This window comes from Corvus cornix, chromosome 19, assembly GCF_000738735.6.
Source record: "Corvus cornix cornix isolate S_Up_H32 chromosome 19, ASM73873v5, whole genome shotgun sequence".
NCBI lineage: Eukaryota > Metazoa > Chordata > Aves > Passeriformes > Corvidae > Corvus > Corvus cornix.
The window spans coordinates 10,627,601-10,647,345 of record NC_046348.1 but is presented as its reverse complement, the minus strand read 5'-3'; the positions used below and the strand labels follow the sequence as shown (position 1 = coordinate 10,647,345).

The 19,745-nt window shown below is 51.3% G+C and overlaps 1 protein-coding gene across 1 annotated transcript in view; it reads left to right on the top strand.

Annotated features, from left to right (window-relative positions):
- The window catches only part of MNT (MAX network transcriptional repressor), a 35,535-nt gene extending 16,611 nt beyond the window's left edge, over positions 1 to 18,924 (top strand). The window contains 3 exon segments of the mRNA XM_039562672.1: positions 10,391 to 10,583; positions 12,106 to 12,236; positions 12,239 to 18,924. Of these exon segments, the coding sequence (XP_039418606.1) occupies positions 10,391 to 10,583; positions 12,106 to 12,236; positions 12,239 to 12,811 (897 nt within the window). The 3' untranslated portion in view covers positions 12,812 to 18,924.
- Positions 18,925 to 19,745: the final 821 nt, after the last annotated feature.

Below are 19,745 nucleotides of genomic sequence, written 5' to 3'. Positions count from 1 at the left end.
TGAAACAGACTTCACTAACAATTTCACAGAAGTCCTCTGGCAGCCCTGCTTGTGGTGTTAGAGACAAAATGTAGCTGTGCCGAATTGAGGATTTATAGTGTGGCCAGTTTGTCGTTACTACCTTGGGCAGGGGCAAGAAAGGTGAAATTTCCTTTTCCCCCAAGAGCTGGGGTTGGCCCTGTACACCACATCCTGCTGATGGGACAGGTACTGGAGCAAGGCCACAGGTGGCCACTGGCTGAAAATTTGCCTCTGGGGCCAGTCTTCCCAGAAATCACCCAGATAACCTTTTGATGCAAACCAGTCTTTCGATTTCTCTGGTTTGTTGCACTTAGAGGGATGTATAAATGAGTGGCAAAGCCATTTAAAAGTCACAAGTCTGCTTATGTGAACAGTCTTGCTGTCACTTGAACTGCAATCCAGCTGGCCAGGAAAGTATTTTACCAAAGTGAAGTAGTCTTCATCTTCATGATGGAAACCTTCCCTTTCCAAAGTGAGATGAAGCTGGGCTGCAGCTCTCTCCCAGCTCATCGCAGGTGGTTAGAAGCAGCCCCTGACGGTTTCCATGGCCTGATGCCTTCCTCAGGAGCTAAAAAAAAAAGTTTGACTAAAAAAACGTCCTGGTGTTCTGAACTCAAGGTAATGGACATCTCCATAAATTCCCAAGTAAATTGCTACGTTGTTCATTTTGGGGGAAGTGTGCTTGATTTCCTCCTCTGATTACAAACGGGGCTTCCTCAGCTGATCTGGCTTCGTGTGGCCGGGCTGTGGCCTCAGCTGGCCTTGGTCACTGCTGCCAGATCAGTGGCGCTTTCCTTTGTCATATGTAGCTGCTTCGGATTGAAGTTAAAGCAGGGACAGAAGTTCACAGGTCTCAGATCATTGAGAAAATGAGTTCATCAAACTCAAACAGTAAATAATAGAGCTGATGCCTGACCTCCTGCCAGGAGTGAAACCCTTCAGGAACTGACTTACCTGTGCTCACCAGTGCTGCCAATCATCCATGATGTTTAAGTTGTTTATCCTCACCTCATCTCCCTTGGCTTCTCAGACTGCCTGAAGCAACAGTTGGGCACCTAAGAATAATATAGTTTTCTACTCATGCCAACAATAATCAACAGAATCGACTCCCTTCAGGGTAGAAGGAATCCAAAGTACTATCCAAGGATGCCTAAATAGTGTATGTAGAAATCCTTTGTGATGCCCTTTTTAAGCTGATCTCATGGACATGTGAACAGACCAGATACTGGTTTTACATTGGTTAAATTTTCCTTTTAAGATCCACAGCATCTCTTTGTCTTTTAGTTTGTTTTATTTACCTGTCATTTCATTGGTGCCTGAGCACAGTAATTCATCCCTGCCTGCATGTAGAGGACCAGAACAAGAGCGGTGGGTTTTTGAGTCCCATAGCAGTGCTTGATTTGGGGTTTGGGTGTTGATGGGTGCAGAGGACCCTGCAGCCATGCCAGATCCTGGTGCCGGAGGTGCTGGACTGCAGGCACAAACCCACAGGTCTGACAATGGTTGTGGTTAAAGACCAGAACTTGTTTACATTCAGGCACTGTTGTGGCTGGATTAAACACCAAAATGGATAAACCAAACCGTGCTGCTGAACCCTGTTAAGTTCCCCACCTTGATGAGGATGGCTGTAGCTGTGTTTTTATTCTGTGCTAGCTATGAGGTGAATATACTCATCTTCTGTAAAACTTGTCTAGTAAGAGTTGGGTCCATCAGTACCTGCCATGCCTCCCTCATGTGAGCAGCATTCACATGCCCAGCTGTGCTGCTTCATGTTGTTTACCTGACCTGATCCACTGATTCTATCTTGTCTAATTAGCCTGAATTTCAGTGCCAGTAATGAAGGTCTCCAGCATCCATAGGCTATGGTCATGCAACGTGGTGTCATCTGTAGATTTCAGAAAGTGGTGAGAAGTAAGATCTTCAAAAAAATAGGTTTTAATAAAGCAAGTTGGAAGCTACTTAAGAATGTAAAACTGAATTTCCCACTGTTCCTCCAGCTGCAGCAGGACCTGTCTGCAGGGAGGCTCATCCAGGGAGCCATCAGGGCATTTTTATTTGCAGGATTGGCCGCAGAACATGTCCTGTGATTAAAAATGTCCAGCATTTGGACCTTGTTGAGTGATTGAAGGCTGTTTCTTAACCTTTGCCAAGAGGGTTGATGATTATTTTAATGAGAGCAGTGATGATTACAGCTTGGTTGCATGGGCTCTATTTTATGTGTGACATTGCAGCAGTCACCTGCCTTTAAAACACAGCAAAAGCCCCAAACAACCCAAAACCCCACCAAACATCACAGCTGTGTGGTTTGCTTTGTGGGTTTGCCCTTCCTCAAGGGCCTGAGTGGGAAGAGGTCTGGACCCTGTGGCACAAGTGACGGGGCAGGTTGGGTTCCTCTTCTTGTCAGTAGCAGAGGTGTGTGTTGATACTCTCTGAAGTTACCATGAAGTAGTTACTGACTGATGGGAACTGCTAACAAATAGTTGTAAGAAAGCGATAACCGTGGTGTGTGGAGTGCTGCAGAGTTCCATGTTCTCTGACTTCTGCAGCTGTGTGTATCACAGCAGCCAACACTGTTAGCTACAAAACAATAAATGAGGGGGATTCTGACGCTGCCAGCAGTAGTGCAGACCCAAGCCCTCCAGCACAGACAGAGGTTTCCACCTGGGCACAGCTTTGCCTTGTGGCCTCGCGCAGGTGCTGGAGTTGGTTTGTGTTTAACAGCTGGGTCTTGTGTCCTCCCACTGCCACCATAACCCTGACAGTGAGGGAGGTGGATGGAGAGAAATCCTCTGGTGACCCAGGTCTGCTCTGTGGGCCGTGGGTGGAGCTGCTGGGATGTGCGTAACTGGCACTGACCTCCTTAGACGGATGGGGAAACAGGAAGGAGGGGTGGTGCGGGGGGATGGCATTCTCTGAGTCACCAGGACCTTGGACCTGCTGCTGTGGTGTGGGGGAGTGGTTCTGTCAGAGCCCTTGGCTGTTGGGACTGCCATCACCTGCCAGAACTGTGTTTTGGGAGGTGTCCTCTCCCAGGAGAAGCCCTCACTTCCCTGCTCCTGGGCAGGTTCCCTTCAGGTGTGCAGCTCACCTGTGCCTTGTCCCTGTTGGCTGAGCCAAAGTGTAGGAATGGGAACAAAGGGAGGGACCCATCCAAAACTCTGCCTGGGCTCCTGCAGCTGCTCAGAGATGCCTGCAAGGAAAATACAGAAGCACTGCAGCAAGTCGATGTAGGGATAATGTGTCTGCTCAGAAGTCTCCTCCTCATCCCTGGCAGACAGGTCTGGCTGTGGCTCCAAGGCATAAACCTGCCTGTTGCCCTCTGGAGCTGCTGTCCATTCGTCATCAGAAAGGCTTGGGAAGAGCTTCCAGGGTCCTGCATCCAGCAGTTGTGTTGTTAATAATAATCCCTTCTTGAGATGCAGCATGCTTCATTTCTGTTTGCAGGAAATGGTAACAGTTAATCTCAAAAGCGTATTTCCCACTGTTTTTTAAATTTCAATTCTTTTTTAAATTTAAGCGCTGCAGAAGTAAATTTGAAATTAAAAATTCTCAAGGTTTAATTTCCCAAGTTGTTATAATTTGTTTGGGATCATTTTCTAAGTAACAAACACACCACAGTATTTCAGGGTCTTTGGGGCATCCGGAATCCACTGCAATCATTAAAAATGTCTTGTTTGTTTCCTGAACGACAGAGACAGGTTAAAAAAATAAAAATAGGAAGAGCAAAACACACGACCAGACATAACACCAAGTGATTGCAAGTCATACTTCAATTATTTTAAAATTGAGTTTCTTGTGTCCTTGGGAGTCATGTCAAGGAATAAACCAGATCTGCTTAACTGGTGGCAACCAGCATGGGTCCAGTGACTGGCCTGGGGATGGCTCTGCTTTTCCCTGCTTTGTTTTTCTGTGAGTTCCAGTTGGTTGCTACCTTTTCTATGTTGTTGTTGGTTTTTTTCTGAGTTTATTTTTTGTCTTCCTGATTTGGGTTCTTCCTTCCCTCTGCCCCAGTGACTCTTTATACTTTGTCCAGAGCGTGGTGCTTCAGGAGGCTGGCTCTGACAGGTCAGTGCAAACAGCCATGTTCCAGCCCTAGTTTTGATCACAGATTATGGCCTCCTGTCTCTTTTTATCAGGAGCCTGAAGTGCGTTTATCACTGTGAAATGATAAATGTAAATACCAATGCATGTTCTTGTTTTCCACGATTGCTCTGCTCCAGGCAGATTGCCTATTCTGGGAAGTATTTCTGTCTAGAAGTTCGTCCCTACCCTTGCAGCCAGGTTGGGCCATGGTGGGTGGTGCCCACCCCGCTGGGACCTGCCAAAAAGTGGGTGCAGCCTGTGCAGGTGTGGCCTGTGCAGTGAGGACGTGCTCCTTCCCTGAAGTGCCCGTGCCTGTGTGAGGGTGAGGTCCCCTCCTGGAATACAGCAGCGCTCCTTGGCTGCTGTCCTCGGCCAGGGGTTGAACACGTGGAAGAGCTGGGTCACAAGGCTGCTGGCAAACACCCATGGCCTGGCTGCTGGTGCAGGGGGTCACACTGGTGGGGAGCGAGGGACAGTCTCTCTTTCACCTTGCAGGCTTTATTTTGGTTTTGGTCCTGGTTGATTGAGTTTCAGATCTTGGGAGGCTGAAGCTGAGGCATGAACACTGGGAGCCTGAAGTCCTTGTCCTGCGCCTCCCCCTCATTAGCACACAGGCTGTCCCCTCTCCCGGTCCACTGGGGACTGGTCACGGCGAGACCCTCGCCCTGTTCTCCCCGTGCTGCAGCTGTTAATGCCTTAGGGCTTTGGGTCAAGCCCGTTGTGATTTTACCCTGTGCTGGGAGAAGGTGAGGCTGTGCTCCTGTGCTGAGCAGAGGCTGCTGTGGCAGGCTGTGGTCAGGTGTAGCTGTGGGTGGTGACAGTACCGGAGTGGCTGCAGCACAGCGGTGACGTTGCTCTGTGGTGGGGCCCTTGTGCCCCACCTGTATTTCCCGTCGGTGGTACCAGGCCAGCACATCCGGCATCACTGCGGGATCTCATCTCCGAGAGCCAGCAGAATGGAGCAGTTGCCATGGAAACCGTGGCTTTGGTTCCCGTGGCAACCAGCCGGGGTTCACACACGGCTGCTTCTCGCAAACGGAGGGGCTGGTTGGCATCGGCAGGAGCGGGGCCGGGGGTCCGCGGTGCAGGGGGCAGGGGCTGGTAGGTGCTGTCACCTCGGCGGGTGCAGGCAGTGGCTGCAGAGGCTGGGGACGCTGGCCCAGTGCCGGGGGAACCGGCTCCTCATCTTCCCGCTGCCGTGGGCTCCACTCCCTCCATCGCAGCAGGTCAGCTGGGGTTGGGGCAGGTGGTTGTTGTAGGTGCTGGGCTGTGAACAAACTGCTCGTGGCAGCTGAGGAGCTGAGACAATTTAGCATGATTCGAGTTAGGAATGCCCAGAATTGATAGAAGTGATGGAAAATCCCCAAGTCCTACAGGTGAGTGTGGTGGCTTGGCCATGGAGTTTGGAGCTGGGGCTGTTCGGGTTCCATCCGGGGCTGTGTGGGGACAGCTGGTTCCCCAGCATCCCTCTGGTCTTGGTTGGAATGTTTTTGGAGTCAGGCTGGTGGATGCTTGCTCCTACTGTGGATCTCCTGCACTGTGGCAGTCCCAGCAAGGATAAGATCCTTTTCTTAGGATTTAGGGTTTTTTCCATTACATATAGGAATCACAGCTCTGTGCAGCAATGGGGAGCCCGAGCAGCTGGTCTGGTCTGTGCTGGACGTCCTTCAGGTAGAATGGCAGCTCAGGACCCTCCCTGGCCCAGTAGATCCCACTCTGTGGCACCAGCTGTGATCCCCAGGGCAGAGAGTTGAAGAATCCAGCTCGAAACTGCCAATCACTCTCCTAATTGCTCATTGATTAGGTATTTTCAATCAGCGAATGCCATGTAAGAGAAGAAAGCAGCGGAAATATTCTTTGGAAAAGTTCATAATTGAAAGTGTGTTTTTAAACTGCTAATAAAATGTTTATGAGGGGAGCTGCGTAATAAGGCCTTTTAAACCTCACTTATGCCAGCCGCAGGGCCAGCAACATTCCTGAGGCAGGGAAGGCGTTGGGGGCATTATTTCCAGTCTTGACGTGAGAGTGAGCAATTTAATTACAGACAGCTATAAAATGGAAAATTCTTTGCAGCGACAAATGATTGTTGCTACATAAGGAGAGCAGGAGTTGGTGTACGGTTTGTTTACCAAATAATGACAAGGAGATGCACTCAAGGACCAAACAGTGGCTCCAAAACAGCCGGGATGGTGGGCACAAAGTGGGGAAGTGTTACCTCTGGAATTGTGTCAGGCCTTCGCTGTTGCTGCAGTCATCTGGTCTCGCTTCAGTAATCCAGGTGGATAAAGGCTGCCAAGGAGCTGACAGGTACAGGAGAAGACTCACATACTCAGGGGAGCAAAAGCAAACTGACATGTGGATTTTAATTTGGTTGGTGGTGTTTAAATTAAAGATGAAGGGACTCACCAGTGCCCTTGTGCCCTTGTCACCGCTTCCACCTGTCTGTGGAGCAGCCCCTGCTGTGCCCACTGCTGTAGTGCCTGGCAGGGGAGGCTCAGGCCTTTGCTCTGCTGCAAAGGGCTCACTCTCAGCTTCAGCTCAGCAGAACTGACACTGTTCAGAATGGAACATACCTGCTTTCACCAGAGCCAGCAGCTGACTTGCAAAACTTCCCAAGCATCAAAAGCCATGGATGGATTCACAAGAGTATGAGGAAGAGTTCTCAAGTCATAGCTTCTGTAGGTTCCTCACACTGCAGTGTAACAGTTGCCTGGGCAACCAGGGTTCCCAACTGCTTAACAGGAAAAAAAGAAATGCTACAGTGATGGAGGCACAGACGTAAGAGGGAGGATCTGTGCTGGAGCCTGGTGCTTGCAGAGAGCAGTCTGGGGTGGGGTGGGCTCTGCTGCTGCAGCAGATCTGGCGCTGCCGTGGTGCACGTGGGCTGTGCTCAGTGAGGTGCCACCCCCGGCTTTGGGCTGCCCTCTGCTAACAGAGCAGAGCTCGAGCCTGGCCTTCCTGGGGCCAGCCCAGCCTGGCCGCTCTCTGAGGAAGTGGGAAAACAGAAACGCAGGTAACTTCAGTGATTTTTCCACTGTGGAGAAACAGGATCAGTATTTCATGAGCCAGGTTAAGTGTGCGTCCTTCAGGATCTTGGCAAGCAGCTTAGCTGTCATCCCAGGTGCCAGCACCAGACGTGAATCCTTGCCATGGTCCTTCCCAGTGGCTGTGGAGGTGGGTCAGATGGCAGCTCCTGCCTCACAGCTGGCCCAGGCCTCTGCCTTAATGAAGTTTCAGATCTTGAAGGAAAGGTAGTTGGTCATTTGTATGAATTTCTTTTATCAAAATTTAATTCACAGTTACTGTGTTGTTTGTAGTTTTAGGGTCCCCTCTGCCCTTGTCAGTGCTACCATTACTGCCCATTCTGTTGGAAAATTCCAAAGGCTTGGGTTTGGGGAAAAGAGTGTGTGGTTATATGTTATTTTAAAGTGGCTGGTTTTGTATTGCATGGGATCCATGGTGATAGTGCCGACAGAAATTCCTGTTTTAGAAAAACATCCCGGGGATCAGTGGGTGTCTCTAAAGGTTTTGATGTGCAGGGGCAGGTCAGTGACCACAGTCCCAGTGACTAAGGTTTGGCTGTCACTGTGGACTTTCTGTTGACTGACGGGAAATCCTGGCACCTGATGTGGGCAGGATGATTTGCAGAAAATAATCTGTCAGGGGGCGGATGCCAGAGATGTGCATGTCCCCAGGGCTGGCAGTGCCGCGGTCAGAGGGCACAGGGGAGATGCTGCGGTGGCAAGGAGTGCAGAGGCAGGAGGGTCCCTGCTCCCTGGCCCTCAGTGAGCGCTCGTTGCTGCACCGTGCTCCCAGGCTCAGCTCCCGGTGCAGGGCACACTGGGGGGGACTGCACCCACGTGTACCCGCAGAGAGCGGCTGTGCTCCGAGGGAGCTGCAGGAGAGGGAGGAGGGCTCCACTTAATCACACCCAGTTCATTGCTAGGCCAGAGCAGCTCAGCCTGGAGATCTGGCTTTACCAAGTGAGCTCCAGTGAATTGCATCCCAGAATAGTTTTTGAAAGATTGGCGGTGCCTCCAGCCCATCTGCTGCTGCAGCCTCCCCAGCAGCTCCCCTTGGAGCGCGCCCAGCCGTGCCGCAGACCCAGCGAGGGGCTGCCGGGAGCTGGCGCCCGGTCAAGGGCTGGGACTGCTGGCACTGAGGGAGGCAGAGCCCACAGGGCCGGGCTTGGACCAGTGCCGGGTCCCAAAGCCTGTGGAGTGCCTCAGAGTGACACAGTGAACTCCCTGGCTCTCTCAGCTCGGAGACTCCTCCTGGTGCTTGCTGAGGGTTTGCCTGCCTTCCCAGTAATTAAAAGTTTATAACTAATTACCGGCTGCCCTGCTCATACCTCGTAGTAGTGCTTTCCCCCAGTGCTGGGAGTCTCCTCTCACAGCAGGGAATGAAGCCAAATCTGCTTGAATATGCGTGTGCTGCGCCCGATGCGGTGCCGAGGCTGCAGGGATTCGTGCCTGCTCCTCCTGGAGAGCTGTTCCTGTCCTGTCCTCTCGTGCTCTGTGTGGAGAGCAGCTTTGGGGAGATGCTGCAGAGAGGGGCTGGGCTCATGTTTGCACATCAGGTTTAGCCTCATCCTTTCTTCTACTTGCCTCTTTCCTGATGACATAGTGAGGGGAAGACATTCAGACAAGTTACGTGCAAGTCTTCTTGCATGTTTAAGCCTGACCCAGGAACACGCACCTTCCTCATCACCTTCACCTTCCCCTCCATTGCTCCGTGTCTCAGCCACACACCTTTGCAAGGGGATCAGAGCACACGCAGCACTTGACTTTTCTGGGTCAGGCAAAATACTTTGGCTGCATTGGATAGGAAAGAGACTTTAAAACTAGCCTGTGGATTTGGGCCTCAGCCATGTGGGAATCTCTGGGCTACGAGTCAGGGCTGGTGCAGAGCCAGGATTCCAGGAGTCCCCATCCTCCCTTCCTGGCTGTCCCCATGGCCACCTCCCTGCAGTGGGCTGCAGGTCTGCTGGGCTTGCCCAGGACAGAACTGTGGGATCGTGATGTTGGCCTGTCTGCTGCCCGCTTTGGCTTGAAAAGCAGTAGGAGAGAAAGAACTGTCCCCTTTGCCTGAAAACCCTCTGTTTTGAGGAGCTTTTAGCTGATCTGGAGGCAGGGAAACTGTCTCCATTGACACACCTGCACTGGTTGTGCCCTGCTAACACAAATTGTTTGGCTCTTTTAAAAATACTTCCTTTATTGTTGTTACCGGGACAAAGGTAGCAGCAGGAGCTGCCCTAATCTGTGTTGCCTTAGGCTGCATTAAAGGCCTGGCTGAACAGGCTTTAAGGTCCTTCCCAGCAAACTTGTGAGCTACAACGCCAGCAGAACTACTGAAAGGCATGAGGTCAGGCTCTGATTGTACTCATCCTGGAGAACCTGAGAGAGAAATAGAGCATGTGTTAACACCATGAGCCAGGTGTGGGGTTTGCTTTTGAGCTCAGTGCTTGCCAGCAGTGAGGGAATAGGAGCATCCATGTGGGCTCTGTGTGGCTGGTATTTTCAGAAGTGTGTGTGGGATTTAAATTCCCAATGGTGAAACTTAACTTCAGAAAACAGACAGTCTGGATGTAGTTTTACAGATTTCACCTAATTTTGTCTCTTCTATGCATACAGTAAGTGTGGCCCTGGGGTGGGGGACCAGGTCTCTGACTGTGCAGTGCTACACTGCTGGCTTAAAAACTCATACAACAGGCCTGTTGTTTTCTGCTGCACTTGGAGTAGTTGATCCCCCTTAGGTCTGTGTTTATATTTCCCAGCAGCAGTGCTGGGCAGTGCGGGGCATTTCTCTGTATTGTGCTGACTGATGCAGCAGCTGGATGTGGCAACTCCCAGTGCCAAGGGGGCATTAGCAGGAGAGGACAACATATACCCTTCCTTCGTGTTTGACCTCAGACTTCCCCGTGGTGCAGGGGGTTGTTGGTTCTTCACCATCTCTTCTAGGTCAGGAGCTCTTGGTGTAGTGTGTGTTGCCCAGAAACTCATCAGTACTTATGCTTTTTCTTTCATTCTAAGCATTTCAGTTTTGGGGGCTTATTAGTTTTCCCTCAGAAAGCAGAAAGTGTTCAACCAGAGTGATGCTTTATGTGCTGGCTCTTGTCCTTCCCTTTCTGCCCGAACTTGGCAGGTGTAAATACAGCTCAACACATTTGACACCAGCATAACTGGCAATACAAAAAATGAGCTGTGGGCATGGGAGTGACCAGATTAGTGTAGATTATTCTTGTCTTCGTTCTCATCATATTTCTTTTTCTTTTCTCCGACTTTAGACTTTAAAGAGGAAGGAGAAAGAGTACGAACACGAGATGGAGCGGCTGGCGAGAGAGAAGATCGCTACCCAGCAGCGGCTGGCAGAACTGAAGAACGAGTTGAGCCAGTGGATGGATGTCTTGGAGATTGACAGAATTATTCGCCAGACAGTTCAGCCAGAGGATGACCAGGCATCTACCTCGACAGCATCAGGTACCCATAATTTTTCTCTTTGTCTCGTGATCATCACGGAAGGTCATTGACACCGTTACGCTGGGGTGGTGGGGGTCTTCCTTTAGCAGCGTCAGGGTTTCTTTGCATTCAGAATAAAGTAAAAGGTTTTGGGGTGTTTGTAATGATTGGTGGTGTTAATAACACACTGCTGCTCATGTGAGGTAAACTGAAACTTGTGCATCAGTGTCAGGTAGAAACAAAGTGCAGGTTTGCACATGCAACCTCATTGTGGAGATAAATTCCTGCTTTCCAAACTTAGCTTTCTTCTTGCACAGCTCTGCAGCCCTGCTCATTAGAAATGGGCATCCTGGTGTATTTGTGTGGATGTGGGAGGGTGTTCAGCACATATGGAAGAAGGATTTGGTACAGGGAGGATCACCAGAGCATTTAAACAACTTTAATGAGCCTTCACATTGTGTGAGAAGGATTCACAGTGAAGATGAAATGACACTAATGGATATCTGATGTGCAGTTCCCAGTGAGAAGTATCTGCGAGACAGAAGAGTGCATGCTTCCCTCCACACCAGGGATCTGCAGTAGGAAGAGTAGGCAGTCTGTGGATGTAGAGCTTTCCAGAGACACAGAGGCTGTAGCAGTGCATAACCATTCACAGCAGTTCCTTCAAGGCAGCATTTGCTCTTGGCACGCCAGGCAGATGATACCACAGGTTCTCGTTCAGGCTCATCATCTCTGCTGGTAGGAGCAGGCTCCAGGTGTAGGCTGATGGAAGCTGGGAGTAGCAGTGCTTTGTCCTTAGAAGTGCTAGCTGTTCCCTCTGCAGTGGCCTCTGCCAAAAGTGACCGCATCAAGCTGCTGCCAGCCAGAGCTTGTGGAGGGGAAGTGTCTTCCCTGGTGTTCCTGCTGCTTCTGTATCTTCTGAGATTTTTATTCTTTGCTGCATGGCTGGCACTAGAGCAGGCAGTGCAGGGTGCCGGGCTTGTCTTCCTGATCTCAGAACCAGCATGTTCCTGCTTTGCTTCCTTACTTCCTGGACTGGACAAGAGTCCATTTTCCAGAACCAGACGAGAGACCTGCTGCCGTGTTTCTCCTTGGCTGTTTCCTTCCTGCTCTGGGAGCAGAAGGGGTGGTGCCGATCAGTGGAACAACTGGCCAGGAAAGGAAACCCTGTTCCTCTTCCCAGAAGGAGCCCACTTCAGCCCAGACAGAGCTCAGCCAGGTGCTTTCTGTTGGCCTCTGCTCATGGTGCTCCCCTCGCCTGCCCCGGTGAGACCTCCCAGCCTGTTGGGAGCACCCTGCTCTAGCTGGGTCTTTGAGCTGTCACACCTGCCTGGATCCAGGTCCTTGGCCCACAGGCAGCAAGGAGAGGGCTGTGCAATGCTGTGCCCTTGTGCTGTGCTGTGCCATTGTGCCACCAGCCTGTAGCTCAGTGATGCCTCCTGCTCATCTCTTCTGCTGATGGCTGCCTTTTAGGGAGGCTTGTTGGTCCAGTTCATGCTCTGCTTGCTTTTTTATGGGAGTTTCTTCCTTTCATGTTTTCCAGAGGGTGAAGACAACATGGATGAAGATATGGAAGATGACAGGCCAGTGAACTCATTACCAAAACTCACCCAGCGCCAGCACCCAGAGCTGCTGAAAACCGTCCCCCCCAATGCTGCTCCCCCCTCCCCACGGTCCTGCCCCCGCACGTGTCCATCCAGCAGAAGCCCCACGCCCAGCCCCCCCTCCAGACACAAGCACTGGTCCCGCCGCAGGCGATCGTCCCTGCACAGACTCACATCGTGGCGGCCTCGACCGTGCAATCGACTGTTATCGCCCACACCGCCACCACCCACGCCTCGGTCATCCAGACTGTCAACCACGTCATTCAGGGTCCACAGACCAAGCACATTGCTCACATTGCACCTTCCACATCCAGCCCCGTGCAACTCACCACTGCTGCTCAGCCCATCGGCCACATCACTGTGCACCCGGCCACCATCAACCACATGGCCCACCTGGGCCCGCAGCTGCCCATCTACCCCCAGCCCGTGGCCGTCAGCCAGCCCGTCGTGAGCCACATCGCTCACACCATCTCGCACCAGCAAGTGAACGGCACCACGAGCCTGGGCCAGCCGGCCGTGATGGCCAAGCCGGCCGTAGGAACCCAAGTTGTCCATCACCCGCAGTTGGTTGGGCAGACGGTCCTAAACCCGGTGACTATGGTGACCATGCCGTCGTTCCCGGTGAGCACGCTGAAGCTGGCCTAGAGGGGACGGTCTGACAGCGAGGTCTTTGTTGGGAACCTTTCCTAAGGAAACTCCATACATTCCAACCACGTCCGACTTGGCGGGAGGGAGGCGCAGGAATGCCGAGAGTGGCCGGGCCGGGCTGTCCTGAGCCGCCCGGTGCCCAGCCTGCTGCCAGCGCCGGGACGGGGCCGCTCCGCGCTCGGAGTTGCTAATCTGAGAAACTTCAAAGACAGTTGTTCATGGTGATTTTTTTTCCTTTTATGTGTAATGAGTGAACTATGGATATGATGTTCTTAAGACTTTAATTTTGCCCTCTTACGTGTTGCTTCTTTGTAGAATAAAAATTGCTGATCTCTTTATCGAGACATTGCGTAGAATGGGAAAAAAAAAAAATCATAGAAGTCTATATTTATATATATGTGTGTATGTGTGTGTATATATATGTATATACATATATATATATAAATATAACATTTGAAGGCCTTTTGTAAGGTTGATTATTTTGCAGGATTATGAGACAAAATTCATTTTTGGAGGAAGAAGACAGAGTGTCCTCTCTAAACAAGAAACTATAAGATAGATGGTTTGGTGGACCAGAGTACAGTGACAAAAAAACCCCAACAACAAACCACGAGTCAAACCATGTTAAAGGTATTTCCCATCGATATATTACATTTCAAAAACCATCTAAAATCACTGTGACTTGTTATGGCATTTTAAGGAAATTCTCTGTCCTGTCTAATAAAAGGAAAAAGAATACACAACCAGACTTGATTTGTTGCCATTTTATAAATGACTTGATTTTTATAGCTATGTCAAAAAAATACTGTTTTTTATTATTTTAATGGTTGACAATGCTTTGTTTGGATGGTTTTGGGGGAATTTGTATTTTGTCTGGCTTGGTTTGCTGATGCAATAATTGATTTTTCAGATCTCTGTGCATGGCATGGCCCAGGTCAGGGTCCCTCTTACCGGTCCAAGCCCCCCCAGGTCTCTCGGGTTTGTTGTTTGGCAGAGGCACGTGCTTTGTGCTGGCAGCTTGCAGGGCGTTTCTGTGGCCTGGTGGATGGAACCTGGGACAAGAAGACCAAGAGAAATGAGGTAGATTTGCTGCATGGGTTGATGTTTGTTAGTTTGTTCTGTCCTGACCACGCTTTGGTGTGGGAGCCGGTGGGTTCGGAAAGGGATAAATGGGGATGTGGTTCCCTTCCAGAGCGCAGGCAGTTCGAACAGGTTTGTTCCCTTTGACAGGGAAGCAATCTTCCCTTATGCAGGATAAGGGTTTGCTGCAGGAGATCAGTGAGAGCTCGTGTCTGACAGTGAGACGTGCACCAAAGAACCCTCATCCCTCAGGACCCTCCTGTTCCCCCTTCCCGGTGGTTGGGGCAGACCTGTCTGAGGTCAGTGGCAAATCCCAGAGAGCCAGGAGAGCAGGAATGCTGTTTGGCTCTGCTGGTACCTGCCCGGGAGGCTGCTTAGGACATGTTGAGCTGCTGGCTGAATGTTCTGGTCCTTGCACTGTGTGCGTAGTTACTGCTGTAAATGATCTCCATTCTGTCTTCCTCTTTTTAAAACAAGTATTCCACAGTCCTTACTGCAGGCAAAATGCTGCTGTAGCCAGCAGCTGTTCTCTTAGGGCAGGATGGGAGGATGGTCCCAGCATGTGCCCTGGAGCTCTGGGAGAGGAGGAGGAGGTCAGGGCAGCTGGGCCATCGCTCCTCACTCTGCGCCCGGCTGCATCCAGCGTGGGGCGAGGTCTCCTGCAGGAGAACAGCATCCATACTCTGCCCAAAAGACCTGTTGACTCTAGCAGGACTTCAGCCTGTTGAGGACTGTTGTGAACAGCGTCAGGGGTTTAATTGAGAACATCTGCCTGTTCCATACTGTCCCCAGTTAAAACTGATCTGGAGGCAGGAGAAATGACTGCAGAGTTCAGGGGTGATTGTGCCTTCTGAGCAGGTGTCACTGGGAACTGTGTAAAGTCTGTTTATAAAGCCCCAGTTACCACTTGTTTTATTTTTCTTTCATGTATCCTTGAGTTCAGGAAGCTCTTGGCTGTGCTACCAGCACAGCTCCTGCAGAATGGGCAAACCTTGAAGGATTTCTTATCCTAAAACCGTATTTAAGCAGATGGTTTTTCTCATTCCAGTGCACCAGTAACACTGGGGGATTCCCAGAATTGCCAGGGCTTGGTTGTCCTTTGTCCCTGCAGGTGCTTTCCCAAGGAGGCCGTTGTGTGCTGGTATTTGAGGTAGGGTTGGCTATTGGGTCAGTTGCTCCTCATCAGAAGCTCCTCAAAGCTGAGTATGTGCAGCAGAATCACCTCCCTTCCCAGGAGGGACTGTGTGGCTTTGCCTTCTGCAGTGGCATCAGGAGGGGGAGGATGTGTTTTTCTGCCTCTTTTTACTGTTCCAACTCACAAAATAACAAAATCTCCTCCGAGGAGAGAAGAAGGAGCTGGGTTGAGAATGGGCTCAGTGCAGGAGCATTGGCTGAGCCCCAGGGAGATGAGCTTTCTGATGGGTTATTGAATGGCCTGTGCTGTATGGACAGGGCTGCTGCTGATTTCATCTTCTGCTCCCTTACAGTTTAGAGTGCAAAAAGTGGCCCTACTTTGCCCAGTCCTGTATCTTGGCTAGTTTTTCTTTCCCTTGGGAGTTGTGCCATGCTGTGTGTCTGATCCCCTTCACAGGTGTTGGCCTCCCCATTAGGAACATCCCCCTTGGCCAGCCCTGTGAGCTGCTCCAGATGTCTTACGTACCCCTGTTCTCATCTGCCTTTTACAGGGCTACCAGAAACATTTCTTTGGGGTTTTTCTTTTTGTTTTTTAAAGTCAGCCAACTTTTCTCTAGTCTGTGGGAAGAAGAGCAGCCACAGCCCTTTCTTCTCCACCTCTGTTATTCTTGCTCAGAACCTTTGGATTTACACTGATGTTTTTAGAAATCCCGTTCAGTACTGTATGATAAGGGGCACTTTAGGAATGTCTCTCCTCCTTTGATACATGTTTTCCCTATGGAGAAAGCTATATATAAATATATATGTACACTTGGGGATTCATAAGATCTAATTTGTCCCCCAAAAAATCAATAAATATGAAGTTTACAAGAAATCTCTTCTGTTATTGAATAATATTAGTTATTGGTAACCATACCACAGAAACAATAGAAAATGGAGTTTCTACATTGTAGTTTGAGAGGGTTTTCTGTCCTGTCACACCTGGCTCAGAGCTTGTTTGTCAGTGGAGATGGTTCTGCTGAGGGCAAGTGCCCTTGCAGCCCGCATGCTCTGTGTCCCACTGCCGACAGCCGAGTGGTGCTCAGGAGCTGGACCTGTGCTTAGAGCTCAGCCAGCACGGCCGGGGGTGTTTGAAGCTGAGCAGATCTGTGGGCACAGAACCCCGGGGATGGCAGCGGTGCCGCAGGGAGCCTCGTGCTGGCCCGGCTGGGCTGAGCCTGCCCGCGGCAGCCCCGGAGCCTGCCAAAGCCACTTCCAGCTCGCCTGCCAGGGGAGTGCAGGCAGAGGGCAAAGAACCCAAACTGCTACTTTAGAATGATTCTGAAAAGAGCTCTTAACGCTGACACTTTAGATACAGGAATGTATTCCTGACCTCACCAGTAAAAATTAGCCAGATCTGCGTAGTTTAGCTTAGGAAGGGAAGTGATCTGATTTCCCATGTTCTCTGCAGTTGCTTGAGTGGGATCTGAGAGGCAGCGGTTGCATGTCCCTGGGGGCAGCTGGTGACCCACATCTCACATGGGGAAATAAGGGCTGGAGCCAAACTGCTGCCGTCGGGGTTTTTCTGCACGCGCGTGTGTGTCCGTCTGTCTGTCCGTGCTGGGGCTGAGTGCTGGGTGTCAAAGGCCAGAGGGGCTCCCGTGTCACCACTGGGCCCCTGGCCACTGGCACGGCTGGGTTTTGGTTTCTTGAGCAGAGCTGGACAAAGGGGACGGCCCTTGGCAGAGGCCTCTGCTCTCCAGGCGCCCACAGCGTGTCCGGAGCGTTCATCATCCCACTGAGCTGGCTGCTGCCACTGCTGTTGGGCTCCTTGTCTTTTTTTTGTTTGTTTTATTTCAAAGTGGCCTTCTGTAACAAAAGAACAAAAGAAACAAAAAAAATGCCTTTGGGTGGTTTAGGTGGAGGTGAGGTGTCGCTGCTGTGTCGGTGTCGGTGTGGTTGTCCGTACGCACGCCTGGTAGATTCCTGTAGACATGCAATGCAAGGCTTATTGTGTCTGGTTTTCGTATGTAGCCTGTGTCTCTTTGGACTGGTTTGCATCCTGAGGGCGTTTTTTGCATTTAAAGAAAAAAAAGTGAGAACTATTCCAGTTTGGGTGGGCACAAGGGGCTCTGGGAGACCCCCCCCACGTGCCAGGGGTCAGAGGGAAGATGTCCTTTGCCCCATGTGATGATGTGGTCGGTGCTTGTTTGGCCCCTTTGCTTTCTGTGATGGGTATCAAGTGTCCCCAGCAGGGTGAGCAGCCTTGGCCAGATGAAGCAGTTGACCTCTGCTTACCTGAGCAGGACTTTGGCTCAGCCTGTCTCAGTGTTCAGGCACTTGCTTAATTAGCTTAGTTAGATACGTGCCTGCTGTAGGGCCCTTGGAGCGTGCATGGGGGTGGGCGGCTCTGAGCACTCGCAGGTGAGGCTCCTCTGAGACTTGGCATGTTTTTTTCTGAACAGTTGTTCATTTCAATCTTATTTTGATTCTGAAAGCTATGGGGGTGAGGAGAGGAAAACCCTCATACTTATTGCCTGTTTTCCATCCCTTGTTACCATTGGGGACAGATTAAAATGGATTATAACACTATGTTTAGGTTATTTCTTCCCTGAGTGAAACATCAGTTGTTAGAAGTGGATGTTTAGTGTTAAGGAAAATAGGCTGTGGATAGAATCAGTCACGGCTTCCTTCTGTCCCTGTTACACAGAACTTGATAATCCAAACTTGAACTATTAAAGTACCAGCCCAAGCCCAGCACTGGATGGGTGCAGTCTTGGCAAAGGTTGTGTTTGGCTGTTCCCAGGCTGGCTCGCTCCTTGCCTGGGGCTGCTGAACAGCGAAGGAAGGCCCTGCTCACCTCCATCCCTGCACTCTTGGTGTGGGGACAGGGCTGTTCTGTGCTGGGATTTGGTGGGAATGGGCCATGGGATGTCATTGTGCTCCTCATCAGGACGGCATGGCTGGTTCTGCTCTAGCTCTGGATGAGGCCCATTGATTCACCCTGTTCCTTGTGCTGTGAATAGGAATTTGAGTGTGAGGGAGCGCTGGTGCAGAAGTCACCACAGCTCGCCAGGGGCATGCCCCAAACTCCCAGCCCAGCCGTCTCTGTTGTGAGATTTTTCCTGGCTGGCTGGCAGGCAGGCATGTCCTCCCCGAGATTGTGTTGCTGTGGCCGGCACAGGCGCCCGCGCTGGCTGCGGTGCTGCCCCGGGCCGGCCATCGGGAACGCTCTGGCCAGAGCCCGCGTGCTGCCAGCGGGATCCCGGTGCGAATGCCTTATGGATACGCCTTAACAACCTGAGCCAAAAGTGTGGTGGGGCTTGACAGAGCGAGATACCAGGGACTGACTGCAACCACCCAATGATTTATTGGCTTCTGGTCAGGCCCCAGCCTGGGCATCTCTGGGTGAGGAGCTGTGGTGGGAGCAGGGACCCCCTGCTCTGTCACTGCATGTGACCTCCCTCCCTCCTGCCTAAAGCATTTATTTATTTATTTTATCTCGCTGTGCTCCCCGCGTTAGGAATGTGTCACTGGAGCTGCTGATTGTGAGCCCAGTCGTTGCCATCGCTGGCCCGGAGCCCCCGTCCCTCCCCTGCACCTCACAGGAGCCCTCGCGTCGCGCTCACCTGGGCAGGTGCAGTCCGTGTTTACAGTGAGGACGTGTCACTGTGTTACCAATTTACTGAAATACTGAATATTGACAAACTAGACTGTAAAGATTTTTATGTGTTTGGATACATCTGCTATGTGAAAAAGCAACTAATTTTGTACATATTGTATTTTTACTATTCAGCTGTACAATACTGGCTCTTCATGCTCCAGAATTTAGGTATCCAACATGAATGATATCCATGTAATAAGCACTTGCCTGAAATAAATATAAACCTGAAATAAACATGCACTGAAATCGGAAACAGGTTTCTGCATTTTCCTCCCTATGCTTTGCATGCAGATCCCTCACTTTGTTTGTGATTTCCCAGTTCCAAGACCAATGTCTTCCCTCCCTCCGGAGCCATCGCAGCCGCTCCAGGTGCGTCACGGATCCGCGGGGCTGGAGCTCACCCGGACCAGGCACAGAGCTTCACGAGGGCCGTGTGTGTCTGGATCTGGCAACGCTGTGCAGGGGGAAAGCAAAGCCTCTGCAGCTTCAGGAATATGTGAGAACTTGGAAAACGGTGCCCTGTCATGTGCCCTTCTGCTGCTGAGCTGAGAGGACTCGGGCCAGAGCCCATCCCAGGGCAGAGGGGTCCTGCCAGCCCCACCGAGGCCCAGCAGAGCAGCAGCATGCCTGGGACCCTCCCTGCTGGGACTCTCCCACCCGTTAGGCAGTCGGGCCCTGTCCTGTGCTGTGGGCTGTGCAGGGCGAGGAGGGATGGGCTGAACAGCCTGGCCAGAGCTGCCCCCTGTGTAACTGCTCTCTCTCCTGCAGATGCTGAAGTTGGAGTCCCAGGTTCTCCTGGTCCCTGGTCTCTGGGACGTGGATGTGGTGGACGTGGTGGACATGGACGGTCATCCAGCACAGGGCAAGTCAAACCCCATGGTGGCATTGGGGGCAGCAGGTCAGGGGGTGGGGCTGGACCCCCGGGTGGGCTCAGGCAGAGGGGGTGGAGGAAACACCACAGGTCTAAATAATTGCGTTAAAAATTACTGAGACTTTGCAAAGGGACCGCTGGGGGATGTGTGGGAAGCACAAAGGGACAAGAGCCAGCTGTAAGCCCAGCTGTAGTGCTCAGGT